Source organism: Limanda limanda, chromosome 5 (assembly GCF_963576545.1).
Source record: "Limanda limanda chromosome 5, fLimLim1.1, whole genome shotgun sequence".
NCBI classification, from domain to species: Eukaryota; Metazoa; Chordata; class Actinopteri; order Pleuronectiformes; family Pleuronectidae; genus Limanda; species Limanda limanda.
In genome coordinates this window covers 23,420,670-23,440,130 of record NC_083640.1, presented here as the reverse complement: position 1 = coordinate 23,440,130, position 19,461 = coordinate 23,420,670, and the positions used below count along the sequence as shown (strand labels likewise).

The 19,461-nt window shown below is 40.1% G+C and overlaps 1 protein-coding gene across 3 annotated transcripts; it reads right to left on the bottom strand.

The window, feature by feature from the left end:
- Window positions 1-375: 375 nt before the first annotated feature.
- LOC133001496 (oocyte zinc finger protein XlCOF6-like) lies at window positions 376-10,052 on the bottom strand. 3 transcript variants are annotated; one of them, XM_061071087.1, is made up of 2 exons: window positions 8,554-10,052; window positions 376-1,975 (listed from the first exon to the last, which is right to left on the bottom strand). In XM_061071087.1, the coding sequence occupies exons 1-2, from the start codon at window positions 9,678-9,680 to the stop codon at window positions 1,219-1,221; spliced, it is 1,884 nt and encodes a 627-aa protein (XP_060927070.1). In that variant the 5' UTR covers window positions 9,681-10,052; the 3' UTR covers window positions 376-1,218. The 3 variants fall into 3 exon arrangements, with proteins under 3 accessions (XP_060927070.1, XP_060927069.1, XP_060927068.1); XM_061071086.1 differs by having other exon boundaries at window positions 376-1,892; window positions 8,558-10,052; XM_061071085.1 differs by lacking the exon at window positions 8,554-10,052 and adding an exon at window positions 2,780-3,136 and having other exon boundaries at window positions 376-2,675.
- Between the last annotated feature and the right edge of the window lie 9,409 nt (window positions 10,053-19,461).

Below are 19,461 nucleotides of genomic sequence, written 5' to 3'. Positions count from 1 at the left end.
CCGAACTCCTCTGCAGTTTTTCTGTAATATTCAACTCTTCCTGATTAATTTTAAGTGGATATTTAACTTCCTGACTCTTTTGTTGATATAATTCTAAAACAAAGTATTCTTCAGTGTTTCAATGTATCATACTTGTTTCAATTCAATCCTTCAGCACCAAGTTCCACACACTTATGAATGATAGTCCTCTAAATGTGTAAGATGTTTTTCATCAAGATCACCTGACCACATGTTTTCTTCCAGTTTCATGTTGATGTCTAGGAGTTTTGGGCTAATTCACAGACAAACAGAATAAATATGTGAGAGACATAAAATACACTCATCGTATTTCAAGAAACCTTTATTAACTACAAATACAAAATAAAAAACATTTTCATTGAGGTCATTTAGGACTGTGTACACATTCACAACATATTTTCTTCTTTGTAATAGAAAAAGAAAAGAAAAAGGGAAGTCATCTGATAATCTACACCACATACTGTGTTCTTATAAATCTCTGTACCACAAATGTCAGATTTTTATATCTTCATCCACAGTCTTTCCTGAAACATTGACAACATCTCTCAACGTTCAGTGATAATAACATATCATGGATCTGCCACTTTAACCCAATCAATGTCTCTCACCCCCGTCCCCTTCCTGCACCATTTGGTATAAATTGCTGATAAATGAATAAACAAAGAGACATGGGCGAAAGCATCACCTCCTTTACAGATGTAAATATCAATAACAGTCACATGAAGAACAGAAATGTGGGTACTTCAGCAAATGTTGTTGACCATGTACTGCATCAAAGATATTGTGACGTCTCCTCAATGGGATATTTTCCACATTCAGTTACAGAGATGTAATGTTAATGTAGACAATCTCTCTTGTGTTGATGTAAGTGATGAACCTGGATTTAGTTCAATGCTTTGTGAAGTTATTGAAATCTGCTACTCATGAGTGGTGATGGAACTTCATAAAGCATTGAACTACAACAAGGTTCATCACTTTTTTGTCCCCTGGAAACATTTCCAGTGTGGTTTTTGCTAACTGTTGTATCACTAATTAATTAATTAATAAATAAGTTACAACTTCTTTGACAACGCTTGAGCAAATATTATCCCTCTCGTGTTGCCATGGTTTGGCTTCTCAACTGGATGTATTCTCCTTTGGACTATGTATAAACTTGCAAGTCAGAGATCTTTCCAACATTTTACAAAAATATCTCATTTGCTATGTGTGGTTGATCAAATGTTTTTTTAGAAGGGATTTGCTGACATATCTTTCCCCACAAGTTGTACAGGGATATGACTCCTCCCCTTTATGGCTTCTCATGTGGACTTTCAACCTACATCCACGTGTAAAACGTTTCCCACAGGTTTTGCAAGAAAAAGGTTCCTGGCCCGTGTGCGAACTCTCATGTTTCTTCAGGGTATTTCTGACACTAAAACTTTTCCCACAAGTTTTGCAAGAAAAAGGTTTCTCACCCGTGTGTATTCTCTCGTGGACCTGCAGATTCATTCTTGTTGTAAAACTTCTCCCACAAGTTTTGCAAGTAAAAGGTTTCTCACCTGTGTGCGTTCTCTCATGGATCTTCAGGTTATATTTAGATTTAAAACGTCTCCCACAAGTTTTGCAAGAAAAAGGTTTCTCGCCCGTGTGTGTTCTCTCGTGGACCTGCAGATTCACTCTAGTTGTAAAACTTCTCCAACAAGTTTTGCAAGTAAAAGGCTTCTCGCCCGTGTGCGTTCTCTCGTGGATTTTCAAATTTGTGCTAGTTGTGAAACTTTTTTCACACCTTTGGCAAGAATGCAGTTTCTCCCCTGTGTGGACTCTAAAATGTGTTTTTAGTGCTGACTTGTAACCAAATCTCTTTCCACAGGTTTTGCAAAGATACGGTTTCTCACCTGTGTGCACCCTCAGATGTCTGTTTAATCGTGACTTCGACTTAAAGACTTTTCCACAAGTGTCACACTGGAAACCCTTTTTACTCTTGCACATATTCGGCACAATCTTTGACATGGTAATGCTACATGCAAGGTTACTGGGACTTGTCCTCCCTTTTGCTCTTGTGATGACATAATGTCCCTTTTCTGATGCCTGCTCTGCTTTTCCGACTGATTTTGAGTTTCCATACTGGCGTCCGTTGAGATCTTGACTCTGAGCTGAGCTGTGGGAGAGGAGCTGGTGGTCACTTGGTTCTGGTTCACTGTGGTCACTTTCCTTGAACGTAGGATTCAACAAAAGATTATCTTGATCCTCCTGCTTCAGTACAAGCTGCTCTACTTCCAGACCGATGCAGTGCTCCTCCTCCTCTTTAATCTGTGGAGGTTCTGGCTCCTCTTGGTCCAGACTGGGGTTCCTCTCAAGGTTCCAGAGCTGCTGGTCAGATGGAAACTCTTCCCCATTAAGAAAATGTTGCTCTGGGAGCTCTAGAGGAGACAATAGACAGGAGTATGTAAATGATAGATTACTGAAAGTTATGAGTGTGTGCAATTTGGTGAGGATCCAAGCAAAAATCCAGATCGAGTGAATTCAAATGTGGTTTCAAAAGGAGACACCGATGCAGTGCTCCTCCTGCTGCTCCTTAATCTGTGGAGGTTCTGGCTCCTCTTGGTCTGGACTGGGGTTCCTCTCCAGCAGGTCAGCAGGAAACTCTTCCTTTACACAGACATGTCGCTGTGGGAGCTCTGGAGGAGACAATGGACAGAAGTCATGATAAAAGAGCCCATGTGTTTAGACTAGCAGGGATTATAAGTGTGGTGTATAGTTCGCTAACTCAGGTGATACAGACCTATTCTCTGCAGCTTTACTACAGGTTTCAAAGTTACATCCAGCAGTCTGCGCTGACGACCGATCTCATCCTCGTACTTTGCGACAGTCGCTTCAAAACATCCAAATATGTCTTCAGCAGCAGTGTGTAACCTCTCGTTGATAAACTGTCTGAAACTCAGGAGTGAAGACATTTCCATTCGAACACTTTAGTCAACTAACTTCTCCGAGAACGAAGCGAAGACCGAATACGGAAGATGGCGACTTGCTTTACTTCTGCTGACAAATGTTACAAAAGAAACAAAACCACGTGTGTAGTAGAAGAGTTGATCCGAAAGCATTTAGCCGAGTAGCATCATGTACCGTTGGATGTTAGCATGGCAGGTTTAACAACAGTACTTCTTCTTCTCCGAATAATGGTTGACGAACAGCTTCTGGGTGCTTTACTGCCACCTTCTGGATGGAGTGTGTCTCAAAACAGATTCAGGTCTAAAACATTAAATCCTCCGTGTAACTCCGGAATCTATTAGAGATATGAAAACAGTAATGTACTAAAGAAAGTGAAAATAATTCCTGTATATGCACAAAAGTGTAATCAGTTCTTTTCTGACCCATACCACATCCTATCACCCAGTTTCATGGTGATATCCAAGAGTTTGAGCATATTTTTGTTAACTAACAGATGTGATGGAAATTCATCTTGAGATTTGAAATAATGAAATTCTCAGACTAGAGTTGCTTTTGAGTCTTTATAATAATAAGCTCTGCATGTACGTATTCTGGAAGAAATTCAGGCAAATTAATTGGCTTTTTTAGGCTTTAACATGCTCAAATTCTTACCAAAACAAAATTTGAAAGTGATGAAAATGTACGTGTTCTGGAGTAATTTTCAATCTTTTATTATAATTCATTCTTACATTTGCATTTAATTTTTTATTTTTGTGAAGGACTTTGTAACCTTGTTTAGATAACTGCTATACAAAAAAGTAATAAATATTATTAATAATATTAAAGCACTACGTTTGTTTCGTTGCTGTTCTGCTTCATACTGAGCAGAATTACAGAGCTTTTATTTAAATATTAATATCCCGAGGCATGGGATAAGTGGTAATCATTCTAGACAACATCACAAGATGGCTGCCCGTTGAAATGCGATTGATGAAGTGGCTGCCTGGTTCTGAGCCCCATGAAACACCTTGTTCAGTCTGCACTGCTGAACATAGTTAAAGAGGAACGTGCCCACAAGGTGCAGGTGTCTGGGTTTCTCTTCATTATTATTGTTCTTGTTGTTATCATCATTATAAGTAGTAGTAGTAGTAGTCATATTCTTATTATAAACCAGTTGAAGCTGTCTGGTTTTAAAGTTTGATTCATTCTTCTTAGATTCATTATGATCCATCTTCCTTCACGTTTAGATCTGTGATTTTTCCAGTTGTTGTTGTTCTGACTGATTCTTTCTTTCATGGTTTTTACAGTTTCAGCGTCTGAGTTTATTTTCAAACCTCAAACTGCTAAAGTCTCTGTTGTCTGACATGAATATGAAGTTCTACAGTCTGAAATAATCATGATAATAATAATAGTTTCACTTTGTCTCCATCACCTTTAATGAGATCCTGGATTGAAGACAAAAGAACAGACTGGATTTAGTCTTTATTTCAACTTTCAGCTTCTTCACACATTAGATTTGTATTGCTTTATACATATATAAGAGATTTAAATGTATAATCACATGTATAAAAAACACATGTGATGAGATCTGCAGAACAAACCCTCAGAGGGACTCGATCAGGACACTCTCCAATGGAACTGCTAGTTCAGATCAGGAAAATCTAAAAGAATAGAAACCTACGCAGCAGCAGATCAATATGCCCGTTCACTAAATATGTAAACAAATGAGGACAGACATCCCATAACACTGATGCTCTGTAAATTCAACCAGAGTGCAGTTGGTCTGCTAGTCATGTTGACGCTCTGAGGTTGTGGATCATTTCATCATTAAAGTCTGTTCAATGACTCTTGTTCAGTGAGTTCATGGACACACAGTCAGTTTATTTCACCTCCATCTCACATGTGGAAAAGAAAAGAACAAATAATCAGCTCATTGATGAGGATCAGGATCAACACAGGTTCTAAAACATCACACAACCTGATTTCTACTTTGATTTAGAAAACAACAGCAATATTAGTTCTTTCAAACACATTCATGTCAGTGTAATTATAGATTTCTGTCTTTACAAAGTGAGAACTAAACATGTGGAATAAAGGAAGGTCAGTGTTTGATTGACAGCTGATCTATGTGCGGAGCAGAAATGTCAACACGACGAACTTTGATCAACAAACATGGAGACAAAAGAAGTTTAAGATTTACACACAGAATCTAAATCACTTCTTTAATGACTGTAGTCTGTTTTAATTTAGACAACTCAGCTGTGGATCCAGACCAATAAAGCCCAACTCCAGCATAGAGAGGCTGATGGAATGTGGTCTGGACTCTGTGGAGGAGAGTCATGGTGTCAGAGACGCTGTAGAAGGACAGAACACCTGCACTGTGATCCAGGTACACTCCTACTCTGGAGGACACAGGATCTGACACTGGAGTCTTGATGCTGTTGTAACGAAAGCTATAACTGTTTCTATCACAATATAACGACCAAGATTTATCATTGTAACCAAATATACATTCAAGTGAGTTTCCTGCTCTTCTGATATTCTTGTATGTGACTGCTACACCAACTCCTCTCACCTCCACCTCCCAGTAACAACGTCCAGTCAGACTCTCTTTACTCAGGACCTGACACCAACCAGTGAATCTGTCTGGGTGATCAGAATAAGACTGTTCTTCACTCATCCAGCTTACTTTTCTGTTTCCCTCAGATAATAACAGACGTCTGTATGCTGTGTTTGGATCCAGTGTGATTTCCTGTGAATATCTTAAGAAGTCAGCTCTGGTCTGTGGCTCTGGTTGTGGCAGTCCACTTGAGACACAATCTGTAAAATCCCTGTCTCTGTCTCACTCGGAATGTCCTGTAGTCGACCTCTGACCTGTGACACAGCTGCTGTAACTTCCTCAAACTTCCTCAGAGGACGGATCCTGATGCTGGATGAGTGTGTAGATTCGGAGGGGCGGAGACAAGGGGCTCTTCTGGTTGATGATATTCCCAAAGGGACATTGTGCTTCTTCTTCTTCTTTCCAACCAACATCAAGCTGCAGCGCCGCCCTCTTCTGTGTCTGGTGCTTCTAACACAACCTCCTGCTATACACTCCTCTTGACCTGCCACAGGTGGTTCTGGATGGTCCAGGCTCACTGACACATTCTTGGCAGGATGGACGGTGTACTGCTTCCTGTTGGAGCTGTACTTGTACAGCTTGTCGATCATGCTCTTGCTGATGCTCTTGGGTCCGGTGCCGGTCAGCTTCTGGCTCTCCTCGGTGTTGGGGTGGTACTTGTAGAGCGCTCTGAACTGACAGCCGGCGTCATGAAACAGGATCATCAGGTGGTTGGACTCGCACTTCTCCAGCTCTTGGTAAACGTGGAGTAAGAAAATGGTAAATTAATAATTTTATTGATAGACTCATCGATCAAACAGCTAAGTTTCCCCCTACATTTCATGGAATACACATAAGTGAGTCTGTACCTCTAGGATCTGGTTCCTCTGGGGCTCGCTGACTTTGCCGGCCAGGCAGCAGTGAGAGATGGCGTTGTGGATCATCTTCTTGTTTGACTTGGTGCTAGGCTCCTTGAACAGTTTGGGACCTGGAGGAGAAACATCACCCACAGCACAAGTTATTATACAACACATAACAGAGAAAAGAAGCAATCAGAATATTATCAGAAGAGTGAAGAAACACAAAGGGGGGGGGGGCTGCTGTAACAGGAACATATGATATCAGCTGATAAACTGTGCACTCACCAGTGTATTCAGCAGTGGAGCCGTTGTGCCGCTGTCGTTCTGAAGTTAGACTTTTGTGATGTTGTCCTGGAAACCACTCTCCAGAGCCACAGCTGGTATGAAAGGAAGTCCAGGCCGAACAATGATGAGACTTATCGTAAACAGAAATTAATTAAAGTTGTGAAATTGTAGAAAAGTCTTTAGCACAAGATTACAAATAAATTAAAGTTCCTCTGTGAGCAGCAGCTTACCGCTGAGAGCCAGCTCCTCCGAGTTAGGCTGACTGTTTCCACTTATGAAACATGAACAAATAAATGCTGCATGCAGCCAGATCCAACTGATGAGAGTGTGTTGTTATTGAGTCTCATAATTCTGTTTCCTGCCTCCTGTCTGTTTGGATTCATTCCACTGCTCTGATTCGCTGGAGGAAGATTTCTGGTCTTGATTTTTGGTTCAACAACTCGTCCATCTCACTGAGGTCGGTCCTCTTGTCCTCATGTCCTTGTGGGCCTGGGTTCCTATATCTTCCATTTGATTTGTTTCTTCCTCTTGTCAGAATTGGAAGGAGGCTCCACTTTGTTTCCAGTCTTCATCACTTCATCAGAGAACTTCTCACTCTCATTTCCCTCCTCCTCCATTTGACATCTTTCCTGCCTCTGAATTGCTGTCGGCTTCCAACTCGTTTCTCTCTTCTTTCCGACGCACACACACACGACCACTGCAGAGGAGAGTCCTCAGAAAGAAAGTTGTTAAATAAATAAGAATTTGAAAAAAAAAACACGCACAAGTATGTGAAGTGACAGCCCTTCTGTCTCTGTGTCTCCCTGTTGCTATGGGAATAACAGAGAAGAATCAGCTGAGGCCCCACATTTGTCCAAATGTTATGTCTATATTAATATTTACAACTGAAACATTTAAGTCTGTATCAAAACACATTAAATCATTGAAAGACAGGTGCCTCAGAAAATATATTTTTTACAGACTCATGACCCTGAGTTGTAGTTCATATTCATCACGCAGCTGTGGCGCCATCTGTAGGTGAAATACCATAAACAATTACGTGTAACAGTAAGTGCATGTACTCGTCAGTTATTAGTAAAATTGATTAATATTACAGTAAAAACTGAAATAAATAAGGTGACATATTTAACGTGATTCTTCATATCAAATATGTCAGAACTACGACAGAAAAACTGAGCAGACAGGTTATACATTTTAATTTAAGTGTGAGATATAATTCCCATGGTTTAAACCTTTAAAAAAACATAAATCGTTAACTGAAACATAATCAACTGCTTTGAAAATCACTTTTTATTTCACACTGATCATGACAAAAAAAAAAACACAATGCTGCATCAACAGTTTTACTTCTATACAAACATATTTCCACAAATCATAGAAATCAAGTGACTCAGTGTAACACATTTTTATCGGATAAAGAAAATGTATTTCTATGAAACTTATGTTTCCGTCTGTTTTTAATCTTATTTTCACTGTGACATTATTCCCTTATTTCTTTTGTGAGAAGATTTTAAACAACACTTTCTCCATTTCCCTTAATGAGTTGAAATCTTTGTTGTTCCGCTGTAGAAAGAAGGTCCAAGACAAACTTGAAACAGCTCTGAAGAGGAGCTTTATCAACAAGGGAGGTTGTCGGTGTCCAGCACACACCTGTGTATTATACTGCCCCCTTCTGGTTATTCCAGCAAGACTTTATTAAATGTGCCACTGTTTCTCCTCTCTACATTGTTGCCTTGGAAACCATTTCTCCCTAAGCATCATGTTTATCTCTTTTTGTAGAAGCAGAACAAAGTTGCTGAGACTTTTTTTGGTTTAGAAACACGTGAAAACAAGTTAACTGCTAGCTAGTGTGATGGAAATTCATCTTGAGATTTGAAATAAAGCTCGCCCGTGTGCGTTCTCTCGTGTCTCTTCAGGGTATTTCTCTGGCTAAAACTTCTCCCACAAGTCTTGCAAGAAAAAGGTTTCTCGCCCGTGTGCGTTCTCTCGTGTATCTTCAGGGTAGTTCTCAGGCTAAAACTTTTCCCACAAGTTTTGCAAGAAAAAGGTTTCTCGCCCGTGTGTGTTCTCTCGTGTCTCTTGAGAACATATCTAGTTGCAAAACATCTCCCACAAGTTTTGCAAGAATAAGGTTTTTCACCGGTGTGTGTTCTCTCGTGGTCCTGCAGATGAATTCTAGTTGTAAAACTTCTCCCACAAGTTTTGCAGGGAAAAGGTTTCTCGCCCGTGTGCGTTCTCTCGTGAACCTGCAGGTTATATTTAGATTTAAAACTTCTCCCACAAGTTTTGCAAGAAAAAGGTTTCTCGCCCGTGTGTGTTCTCTTGTGGTCCTGCAGATTCACTCTAGTTGTAAAACTTGTCCCACAAGTCTTGCAAGAAAAAGGTTTCTTGCTAGTGTGCGTTCTCTCGTGCCTCTTCAGGGTATTTCTATTGCTAAAACTTCTCCCACAAATTTTGCAAGAAAAAGGTTTCTCGCCCGTGTGTGTTCTCTCGTGGATCTTCAGGTTAATCCTCTGAATAAAACTTCTCCCACAAGTTTTGCAAGAAAAAGGTTTCTCGCCCGTGTGCGTTCTCACGTGGTCCTGCAAGGTAGTTCTCTGGCTAAAACTTCTCCCACAAGTTTTGCAAGAAAAAGGTTTCTCGCCCGTGTGTGTTCTCTCGTGTATCTTGAGAACATTTCTAGTTGCAAAACATCTCCCACAAGTTTTGCAAGAAAAAGGTTTCTCGCCCGTGTGTGTTCTCTCATGGATCTTCAAATTTGTGCTACTTGTGAAACTTTTTTCACACATTTCGCAAGAATGCAGTTTCTCCCCTGTGTGGACTCTCACATGTGTTTTTAGTGCTGACTTGTAACCAAATCTCTCTCCACAGGTTTTGCAAAGATATGGTTTCTCACCAGTGTGCACCTTCAGATGTTTGCTTAATCCTGACTTCCACTTAAAGACTTTTCCACAAGTGTCACACTGGAAAACCTTTTTACTCTTGCAGATATTCGGCACAATCTTTGACATGGTAGCGCTACATGCAAGGTTACTGGGACTTGTCCTCCCTTTTGCTCTTGTGATGACATGATGTCCCTTTTCTGATGCCTGCTCTGCTTTTCCGACTGATTTTGAGTTTCCATACAGGCCTCCGTTGAGATCTTGGCTCTGAGCTGAGCTGTGGGAGAGGAGCTGGTGGTCACTTGTCTCTGGTTCACTGTGGTCACTTTCCTTGAACGTAGGATTCAACAAAAGGTTATCTTGATCCTCCTGCTTCAGTACAAGCTGCTCTACTTCCAGACCGATGCAGTGCTCCTCCTCCTCTTTAATCTGTGGAGGTTCTGGCTTCTCTTGGTCCAGAATGGGGTTCCTCTCAAGGTTCCAGAGCTGCTGGTCAGATGGAAACTCATCCTCCTTAAGAAAATGTTGCTCTGGGAGCTCTAGAGGAGACAAAAGACAGAAGTATGTTAATTATAGACTAATGATAGTAATGAGTGTGTGCAATTTGGGGCAGATCCAAGCAAAAAATCGAGTAAAATTTAAATGTGGTTTCAAAAGGAGACAGACCGATGCAGTGTTCCTCCTGCTGCTCCTTAATCTGTGGAGGTTCTGGCTCCTCTTGGTCTGGACTGGGGTTCCTCTCCAGCAGGTCAGCAGGAAACTCTTCCTTGATACAGACATGTCGCTGTGGGAGCTCTGGAGGAGACAATGGACAGAAGTCATGATAAAAGAGCCCATGTGTTTAGACTAGCAGGGATTATAAGTGTTGTGTATAGTTCGCTAACTCAGGTGATACAGACCTATTCTCTGCAGCTTTACTGCAGGTTTCAAAGTTACATCCAGCAGTCTGCGCTGACGACTGATCTCATCCTCGTACTTTGCGACAGTCGCTTCAAAACATCCAAATATGTCTTCAGCAGCAGTGTGTAACCTCTCGTTGATAAACTGTCTGAAACTCAGGATTGTTGGCATTTCCATTCGAACGCTTTAGCCAACTAACTTCTCCGAGAACGAAGCGAAGACCGAATACAGAAGATGGCGACTTGCTTTACTTCTGCTGACAAATGTTATAAACGCAACAAAACCACGTGTGTAGTAGAAGAGTTGATCCGAAAGCATTTAGCCGAGTAGCATCATGTTCTGTTGGATGTTAGCATATCGGGCTAACAACAGTACTTCTACTTCTCCTGGTTGACAAATAGCTGCCGGGTGCATTACTGCCAACTTCTGGATGGAGTGTGTCTCAAAACTGATTCAGGTCTAAAACATTAAATTCTCCTTGTAACATCATCAAACAAGAACAGAATGTACGTATTCGGGAGGAAATTCAAGCCAATTAATTGGCTTTTTGAGGCTTTAACATGCTCAAATTCTTACCAAAATTTGCAGAAAATTTGAAAGTGGTAAAAAAATGTTGTTATTCTGGAGTAATGTTCAATCTTTTATTATAATTCATTCTTCTTTTTGCACTTGTATTTTGTTCTGTGAAGCACTTTTTAACCTTGTTTAGATAACTGCTATAAAAAAAGTAATTATTATTATTAATAATTTAGAGGCACTAGGTTTTTTTCGTTGCTGTTCTGCTTTATACTGAGCATAACATCACGAGATTGCCGGCTGTTGAAAAAAGATTGATGAAGTGGATGGCTGCCAGGGTCTGAGCCCCATGAAACACCTTGTTCAGTAAGCACTGCTGAACACAGTTAAAGAGGAACGTGCCCACAAGGTGCAGTTGTCTGTGGGTTTCTCTTTATTATTGTTGTTCTTGTTGTTACCATCATTATTATTAGTAGTAGTAGAAGTCGTATTTTTATCATAAACCAGTTGAAGCTCTCTGGTTTTAAAGTTTGATTCATTCTTCTTAGATTCATTATGATCCATCTTCCTTCACGTTTACATCTGTGATTTTTCCAGTTGTTGTTCTGACTGATTCTTTCTTTCATGGTTTTTAAAGTTTCAGTGTCTGAGTTTATTTTTAAACCTCAAACTGTTAAAGTCTGTCTTGTCTGACATGAATATGAAGTTCTACAGTCTGACATAATCATAATAATAATACTAATTTCACTTTTGTCTCCATCACCTTTGAATGAGATCCTGGAATGAAGACAAAATTACAGACTGGATTTATTCTTTATTTCCACTTTCAGCCTCTTCACACATTAGATTTGTATTGCTTTATACATATATAAGAGATTAAAATTTATAATCACATGTATCAGAAACACATGTGATGATGAGAGCTGCAGAACAAACCCTCAGAGGGACTCGATCAGGACACTCTTCAATGGAACTGCTAGTTCAGATAAGGAAAATCAAAAGAACAGATACCTACTCAGCAGCAGATCAATATGCCTGTTCACTAAATATGGAAATACAATGAGGACAAACATCCCATATCACTGATGCTCTGTAAATCCAACCAGAGTGTAGTTGATCTGTTGAACATGTTGACGCTCTGAGGTCATTGATCATTTCATCAGTAAAGTCTGTTCAGTGACTCTTGTTCGGTGAGTTCATGGACACACAATCAGTTTGTTTCACCTTCATCTCACATGTGGAAAAGAAAAGAACAAATAATCAGGTCATTGATGAGGATCAGGATCAACACAGGTTCTAAAACATCACACAACCTGATTTTTACTTTGATCTGGAAAACAACAGCAACATTAGTACTTTCAAACACATTCATGTCAGTGTAACTATAGATTTCTGTCTTTACAAAATGAGAACTGAATATGTGTGATAAAGGAAGGTCAGTGTTGTGTCAGCTTGTCGATCATGCTCTTGCTGATGCTCTTGGGTCCGGTGCTGGTCAGCTTCTGGCTCTCCTCGGTGTTGGGGTGGTACTTGTAGAGCGCTCTGAACTGACAGCCGGCGTCATGAAACAGGATCATCAGGTGGTTGGACTCACACTTCTCCAGCTCTTGGTAAACGTGGAGTAAGAAAATGGTAAATTAATGTTATTAATGTATTGTTGATAGACTCATCGATCAAACAGCTAAGTTTCCCCCTACATTTCATGGAATACACATAAGTGAGTCTGTACCTCTAGGATCTGGTTCCTCTGGGGCTCGCTGACTTTGCCGGCCATGCAGCAGTGAGAGATGGCGTTGTGGATCATCTTCTTGTTTGACTTGGTGCTGGGCTCCTTGAAGAGTTTGGGACCTGGAGGAGAAACATCACCCACAGCACAAGTTATTATACAACACATAACAACAGAGAAAAGAAGCAATCAGAATATTATCAGAAGAGTAAAGAAACACAAAGGGGGGGGGGGGCTGCTGTAACAGAAACATATGATATCAGCTGATAAACTGTGCACCCACCAGTGTATTCAGCAGTGGAGCCGTTGTGCCGCTCTCCTTAGATTGTTGTGATGTTGTCCTGGAAACCACTCTCCAGAGCCACAGCTGGTATGAAAGGAAGTCCAGGCCGAACAATGATGAGACTTATCGTAAACAGAAATTAAATAAAATTGTTAAATTGTAGAAAAGTCTTTAGCACAAGATTACAAATAAATAAAAGTTCCTCTGTGAGCAGCAGCTTACCGCTGAGAGCCAGCTCCTCCGGAGTTAGGCTGACTGTTTCCACGTATGAAACATGAACAAATAAATGCTGCATGCAGCCAGATCCAACTGATGAGAGTGTGTTGTTATTGAGTCTCATAATTCTGTTTCCTGCCTCCTGTCTGTTTGGATTCATTCCTCTGCTCTGATTCGCTGGAGGAAGATTTCGGGTCTTGATTTTTGGTTCAACAACTCGTCCATCTCACTGAGGTCGGTCCTCTTGTCCTCAGGTCATTGTGGACCTGGGTTCCTATATCTTCCATTTGATTTATTTCTTCCTCTTGTCAGAAACGGAAGGAGGCTCCACTTTGTTTCCAGTCTTCATCACTTCATCAGAGGACTTCTCACTCATTTCCCTCCTCCTCTATTTGACATCTTTCCTGCCTCTGATTTGCTGTCGGCTTCCAACTCGTTTTTCTCTTCCCTCCGACGCACACACACACGACCACTGCAGAGGAGAGTCCTCAAAAAGAAAGTTGTTAAATAAACAGGAATTTGCAAAAAACCACACGCACCAGTTACTCCAGTATGTGAAGTAATGCCTTCCTGTCACTGTGTCTCCCTGTTGCTATGGGAACAGAGAAGAATCAGTTGAGGTCCCACATTCGTCCAAATGTTTTGTTTATATTAATATTTACAACTGAAACATTTAAGTCTATATCAAAACACATTAAATCATTGAAAGACAGGTGCCTCAGAAAATATATTTTTTACAGACTCATGACCCTGAGTTGTAGTTCATATTTATCACGCAGCTGTGGCGCCATCTGTAGGTGAAATACCATAAACAATTACGTATGACAGTAAGTTCATGTACCCGTCAATTATTAGTAAAATTGATTAATATTACAGTAAAAACTGAAATAAATAAGGTGACATATTTAACATGATTCTTCTTATCAAATATGTCAGAACTACGACAGAAAATCTGAGCAGACAGGTTATACATTTTAATTTAAGTGTGAGATATAATTCCCATGGTTTAAACCTTTAAAAAAACATAAATCGTTAACTGAAACATAATCAACTGCTTTGAAAATCACTTTTTATTTCACACTGATCATGACAAAAAAAAAACATAATGCTGCATCAACAGTTTTACTTCTATACAAACATATTTCCACAAATCATAGAAATCAAGTGACTCAGTGTAACACATTTTTTATCGGATAAAGAAAATGTATTTCTATGAAACTTATGTTTCCGTCTGTTTTTAATCTTATTTTCACTGTGACATTATTCCCTTATTTCTTTTGTGAGACGATTTGAAACAACACTTTCTCCATTTCCCTTAATGAGTTGAAATCTTTGTTGTTCCGCTGTAGAAAGAAGGTCCAAGACAAACTTGAACCAGCTCTGAAGAGGAGCTTAATCAACAAGGGAGGTTGTCGGTGTCCAGCACACACCTGTGTATTATACTGCCCCCTTCTGGTTATTCCAGCAAGACTTTATTAAATGTGCCACTGTTTCTCCTCTCTACATTGTTGCCTTGGAAACCATTTCTCCCTAAGCATCATGTTTATCTCTTTTTGTAGAAGCAGAACAAAGTTGCTACGACTTTTATTTTATTTAGAAACACGTGAAAACAAGTTAACTGCTAGCTAGTGTGATGGAAATTCATCTTGAGATTTGAAATAAAGCTCGCCAGTGTGAGTTCTCTCGTGAACCTGCAGGTTATTTCTCTGGCTAAAACTTCTCCCACAAGTCTTGCAAGAAAAAGGTTTCTCGCCCGTGTGCGTTCTCTCGTGTCTCTTCAGGGTAGTTCTCAGGCTAAAACTTCTCCCACAAGTTTTGCAAGAAAAAGGTTTCTCGCCCGTGTGCGTTCTCTCGTGGGCCTGCAGGTAATCTACACGCATAAAACTTCTCCCACAAGTTTTGCAAGTAAAAGGTTTCTCTCCGGTGTGTGTTCTCTCGTGTCTCTTCAGGGGAGTTCTCAGGCTAAAACTTCTCCCACAAGTTTTGCAAGAAAAAAGTTTCTCGCCCGTGTGAGTTCTCTCGTGGACCTGCAGGTAATCTACACGCATAAAACTTCTCCCACAAGTTTTGCAAGTAAACAGTTTCTCGCCCGTGTGTGTTCTCTCGTGGAGCTTCAGGGTATTTCTCAGGCTAAAACTTCTCCCACAAGTTTTGCAAAAAAAAGGTTTCTGACCCGTGTGTGTTCTCTCATGGATCTTCAACTTTGTGCTAGTTGTGAAACTTTTTTCACACATTTCGCAAGAAAACTGTTTCGACCCTGTGTGGACTCGCAAATGCGTTTCTAGTGCTGACTTGTAAGAAAAACTTTTTCCACAGGTTTTGCAAATATATTGTTTCTCACCTGTGTGCACCTTAAGATGTTTGCTTAATCCTGACTTCCACTTAAAGACTTTTCCACAAGTGTCACACTGGAAACCCTTTTTACTCTTGCACATATTCGGCACAATCTTTGACATGGTAGTGCTACATGCAAGGTTACTGGGACTTGTCCTCCCTTTTGCTCTTGTGATGACATGATGTCCCTTTTCTGATGTCTGCTCTGCATTACTAACTGATGTTGAGTTTCCATGCTTGCCTCCGTTGAGATCTTGGCTCTGAGCTGAGCTGTGGGAGAGGAGCTGGTGGTCACTTGGTTCTGGTTCACTGTGGTCACTTTCCATGAAAGTAGGATTCAACAAAAGGTTATCTTGATCCTCCTGCTTCAGTACAAGCTGCTCTACTTCCAGACCGATGCAGTGCTCCTCCTCCTCTTTAATCTGTGGAGGTTCTGGCTTCTCTTGGTCCAGAATAGGGTTCCTCTCAAGGTTCCAGAGCTGCTGGTCAGATGGAAACTCATCCTCAATCAGAAAATGTTGCTCTGGGAGCTCTAGAGGAGACAATAGACAGAAGTAGGTAAATTATAGATTACTGAAAGTTATGAGTGTGTGCAATTTGGTGCAGATCCAAGCAAAAATCCAGATGGATTGAATTTAAAAGTTGTTTTCAAAAGGAGACAGACCGAAGCAGTGCTCCTCCTGCTGCTCCTTAATCTGTGGAGGTTCTGGCTCCTCTTGGTCTGGACTGGGGTTCCTCTCAAGGTTCCAGAGCTGCTGGTCAGATGGAAACTCTTCCCCATTAAGAAAATGTTGCTCTGGGAGCTCTAGAGGAGACAATAGACAGGAGTATGTAAATGATAGATTACTGAAAGTTATGAGTGTGTGCAATTTGGTGAGGATCCAAGCAAAAATCCAGATCGAGTGAATTCAAATGTGGTTTCAAAAGGAGACTCACCGATGCAGTGCTCCTCCTGCTGCTCCTTAATCTGTGGAGGTTCTGGCTCCTCTTGGTCTGGACTGGGGTTCCTCTCCAGCAGGTCAGCAGGAAACTCTTCCTTGATACAGACATGTCGCTGTGGGAGCTCTGGAGGAGACAATGGACAGAAGTCATGATAAAAGAGCCCATGTGTTTAGACTAGCAGGGATTATAAGTGTGGTGTATAGTTCGCTAACTCAGGTGATACAGACCTATTCTCTGCAGCTTTACTACAGGTTTCAAAGTTACATCCAGCAGTCTGCGCTGACGACCGATCTCATCCTCGTACTTTGCGACAGTCGCTTCAAAACATCCAAATATGTCTTCAGCAGCAGTGTGTAACCTCTCGTTGATAAACTGTCTTAAACTCAGGATTGTTGACATTTCCATTCGAACGCTTTAGCCAACTAACTTCTCCGAGAACGCAGCGGAGACCGAATACGGAAGATGGCGACTTGCTTTTCTTCTGCTGACAAATGTTATAAACGCAACAAAACCACGTGTGTAGTAGAAGAGTTGATCCGAAAGCATTTAGCCGAGTAGCCTCAAGTTCAAATGGATGTTAGCATATCGGGCTAACAACAGTACTTCTACTTCTCCTGGTTGACAAATAGCTGCCGGGTGCATTACTGCCAACTTCTGGATGGAGTGTGTCTCAAAACTGATTCAGGTCTAAAACATTAAATTCTCCTTGTAACATCATCAAACAAGAACAGAATGTACGTATTCGGGAGGAAATTCAGGCCAATTAATTGGCTTTTTGAGGGTTTAACATGCTCAAATTCTTACCAAAATTTGCAGAAAATTTGAAAGTGGAAAAAAATGTTGTTATTCTGGAGTAATGTTCAATCTTTTATTATAATTCATTCTTCTTTTTGCACTTGTATTTTGTTCTGTGAAGCACTTTTTAACCTTGTTTAGATAACTGCTATAAAAAAAGTAATTATTATTATTAATAATTTAGAGGCACTAGGTTTTTTTCGTTGCTGTTCTGCTTTATACTGAGCATAACATCACGAGATTGCTGGCTGTTGAAAAAAGATTGTTGAAGTGGATGGCTGCCAGGGTCTGAGCCCCATGAAACACCTTGTTCAGTAAGCACTGCTGAACACAGTTAAAGAGGAACGTGCCCACAAGGTGCAGTTGTCTGTGGGTTTCTCTTTATTATTGTTTATCTTGTTGTTACCATCATTATTATTAGTAGTAGTAGAAGTCGTATTTTTATCATAAACCAGTTGAAGCTCTCTGGTTTTAAAGTTTGATTCATTCTTCTTAGATTCATTATGATCCATCTTCCTTCACGTTTACATCTGTGATTTTTCCAGTTGTTGTTCTGACTGATTCTTTCTTTCATGGTTTTTAAAGTTTCAGTGTCTGAGTTTATTTTTAAACCTCAAACTGTTAAAGTCTGTCTTGTCTGACATTAGATAGATAGATAGATAGATAGATAGATAGATAGATAGATAGATAGATAGATAGATAGATAGATAGATAGATAGATAGATAGATAGATAGATAGATAGATAGATAGATAGATAGATAGATAGATAGATAGATAGATAGATAGATAGATAGATAGAAGATAGATAGATAGAATCCTTTATTAGTCCCACAGTGGGGAAATTTGAGGGTTTTACATCAGCAGCGCAGGCACAGTGCAACAAGAACAAACGAAAGAGCAAAACAACAAAGTAAGAAACAAAAAACAACAATGAGCAAAAAGAAAAAGTAAACAGTCAAATAAGCAAATAAATAGTAAGTAGTGAATATGAAGTTCTACAGTCTGACATAATCATAATAATAATACTAATTTCACTTTTGTCTCCATCACCTTTGAATGAGATCCTGGAATGAAGACAAAATTACAGACTGGATTTATTCTTTATTTCCACTTTCAGCCTCTTCACACATTAGATTTGTATTGCTTTATACATATATAAGAGATTAAAATGTATTATCACATGTATAAGAAACACATGTGATGATGAGAGCTGCAGAACAAACCCTCAGAGGGACTCGATCAGGACACTCTTCAATGGAACTGCTAGTTCAGATCAGGAAAATCAAAAGAACAGATACCTACTCAGCAGCAGATCAATATGCCTGTTCACTAAATATGTAAATACAATGAGGACAAACATCCCATATCACTGATGCTCTGTAAATCCAACCAGAGTGTAGTTGATCTGTTGAACATGTTGACGCTCTGAGGTCATTGATCATTTCATCAGTAAAGTCTGTTCAGTGACTCTTGTTCGGTGAGTTCATGGACACACAATCAGTTTGTTTCACCTTCATCTCACATGTGGAAAAGAAAAGAACAAATAATCAGGTCATTGATGAGGATCAGGATCAACACAGGTTCTAACACATCACACAACCTGATTTTTTCTTTGATCTGGAAAACAACAGCAACATTAGTACTTTCAAACACATTCATGTCAGTGTAACTATAGATTTCTGTCTTTACAAAATGAGAACTGAATATGTGTGATAAAGGAAGGTCAGTGTTGTGTCAGCTTGTCGATCATGCTCTTGCTGATGCTCTTGGGTCCGGTGCTGGTCAGCTTTTGGCTCTCCTCAGTGTTGGGGTGGTACTTGTAGAGCGCTCTGAACTGACAGCCGGCGTCATGAAACAGGATCATCAGGTGGTTGGACTCGCACTTCTCCAGCTCTTGGTAAACGTGGAGTAAGAAAATGGCCACCTTCTGGATGGAGCGTGTCTCAACACAGATTCAGGTCTAAAACATTAAATTCTCCTTGTAACTCCAGAAGCTATTAGAGATATAAAAAGAGTTATGTACTAAAGAAAGTGGAAAGAATTCCTGTATTTGCACAAAAGTGTAATCAGTTTTTTTCTGACCCATGTCACATCCTATCACCCAGTTTCATGGTGATATCCAGGAGTTTGAGCATATTTTTGCTGACTAACAGATGTGATGGAAATTCATCTTGAGATTTGATATAATGGAATTCTC

Excerpts from the sequence above, each read along its gene's own strand:
- LOC133001496 (XM_061071087.1), bottom strand. The coding sequence starts at position 9,680 with ATGTCAAAGATTGTGCCGAATATCTGCAAGAGTAAAAAGGTTTTCCAG. Across the intron at positions 1,976-8,553 it reads GAGAGAACGCACACGGGCGA|TAAAAAGGGTTTCCAGTGTG; the intron begins GCTTTATTTCAA and ends TATGTGCAAGAG.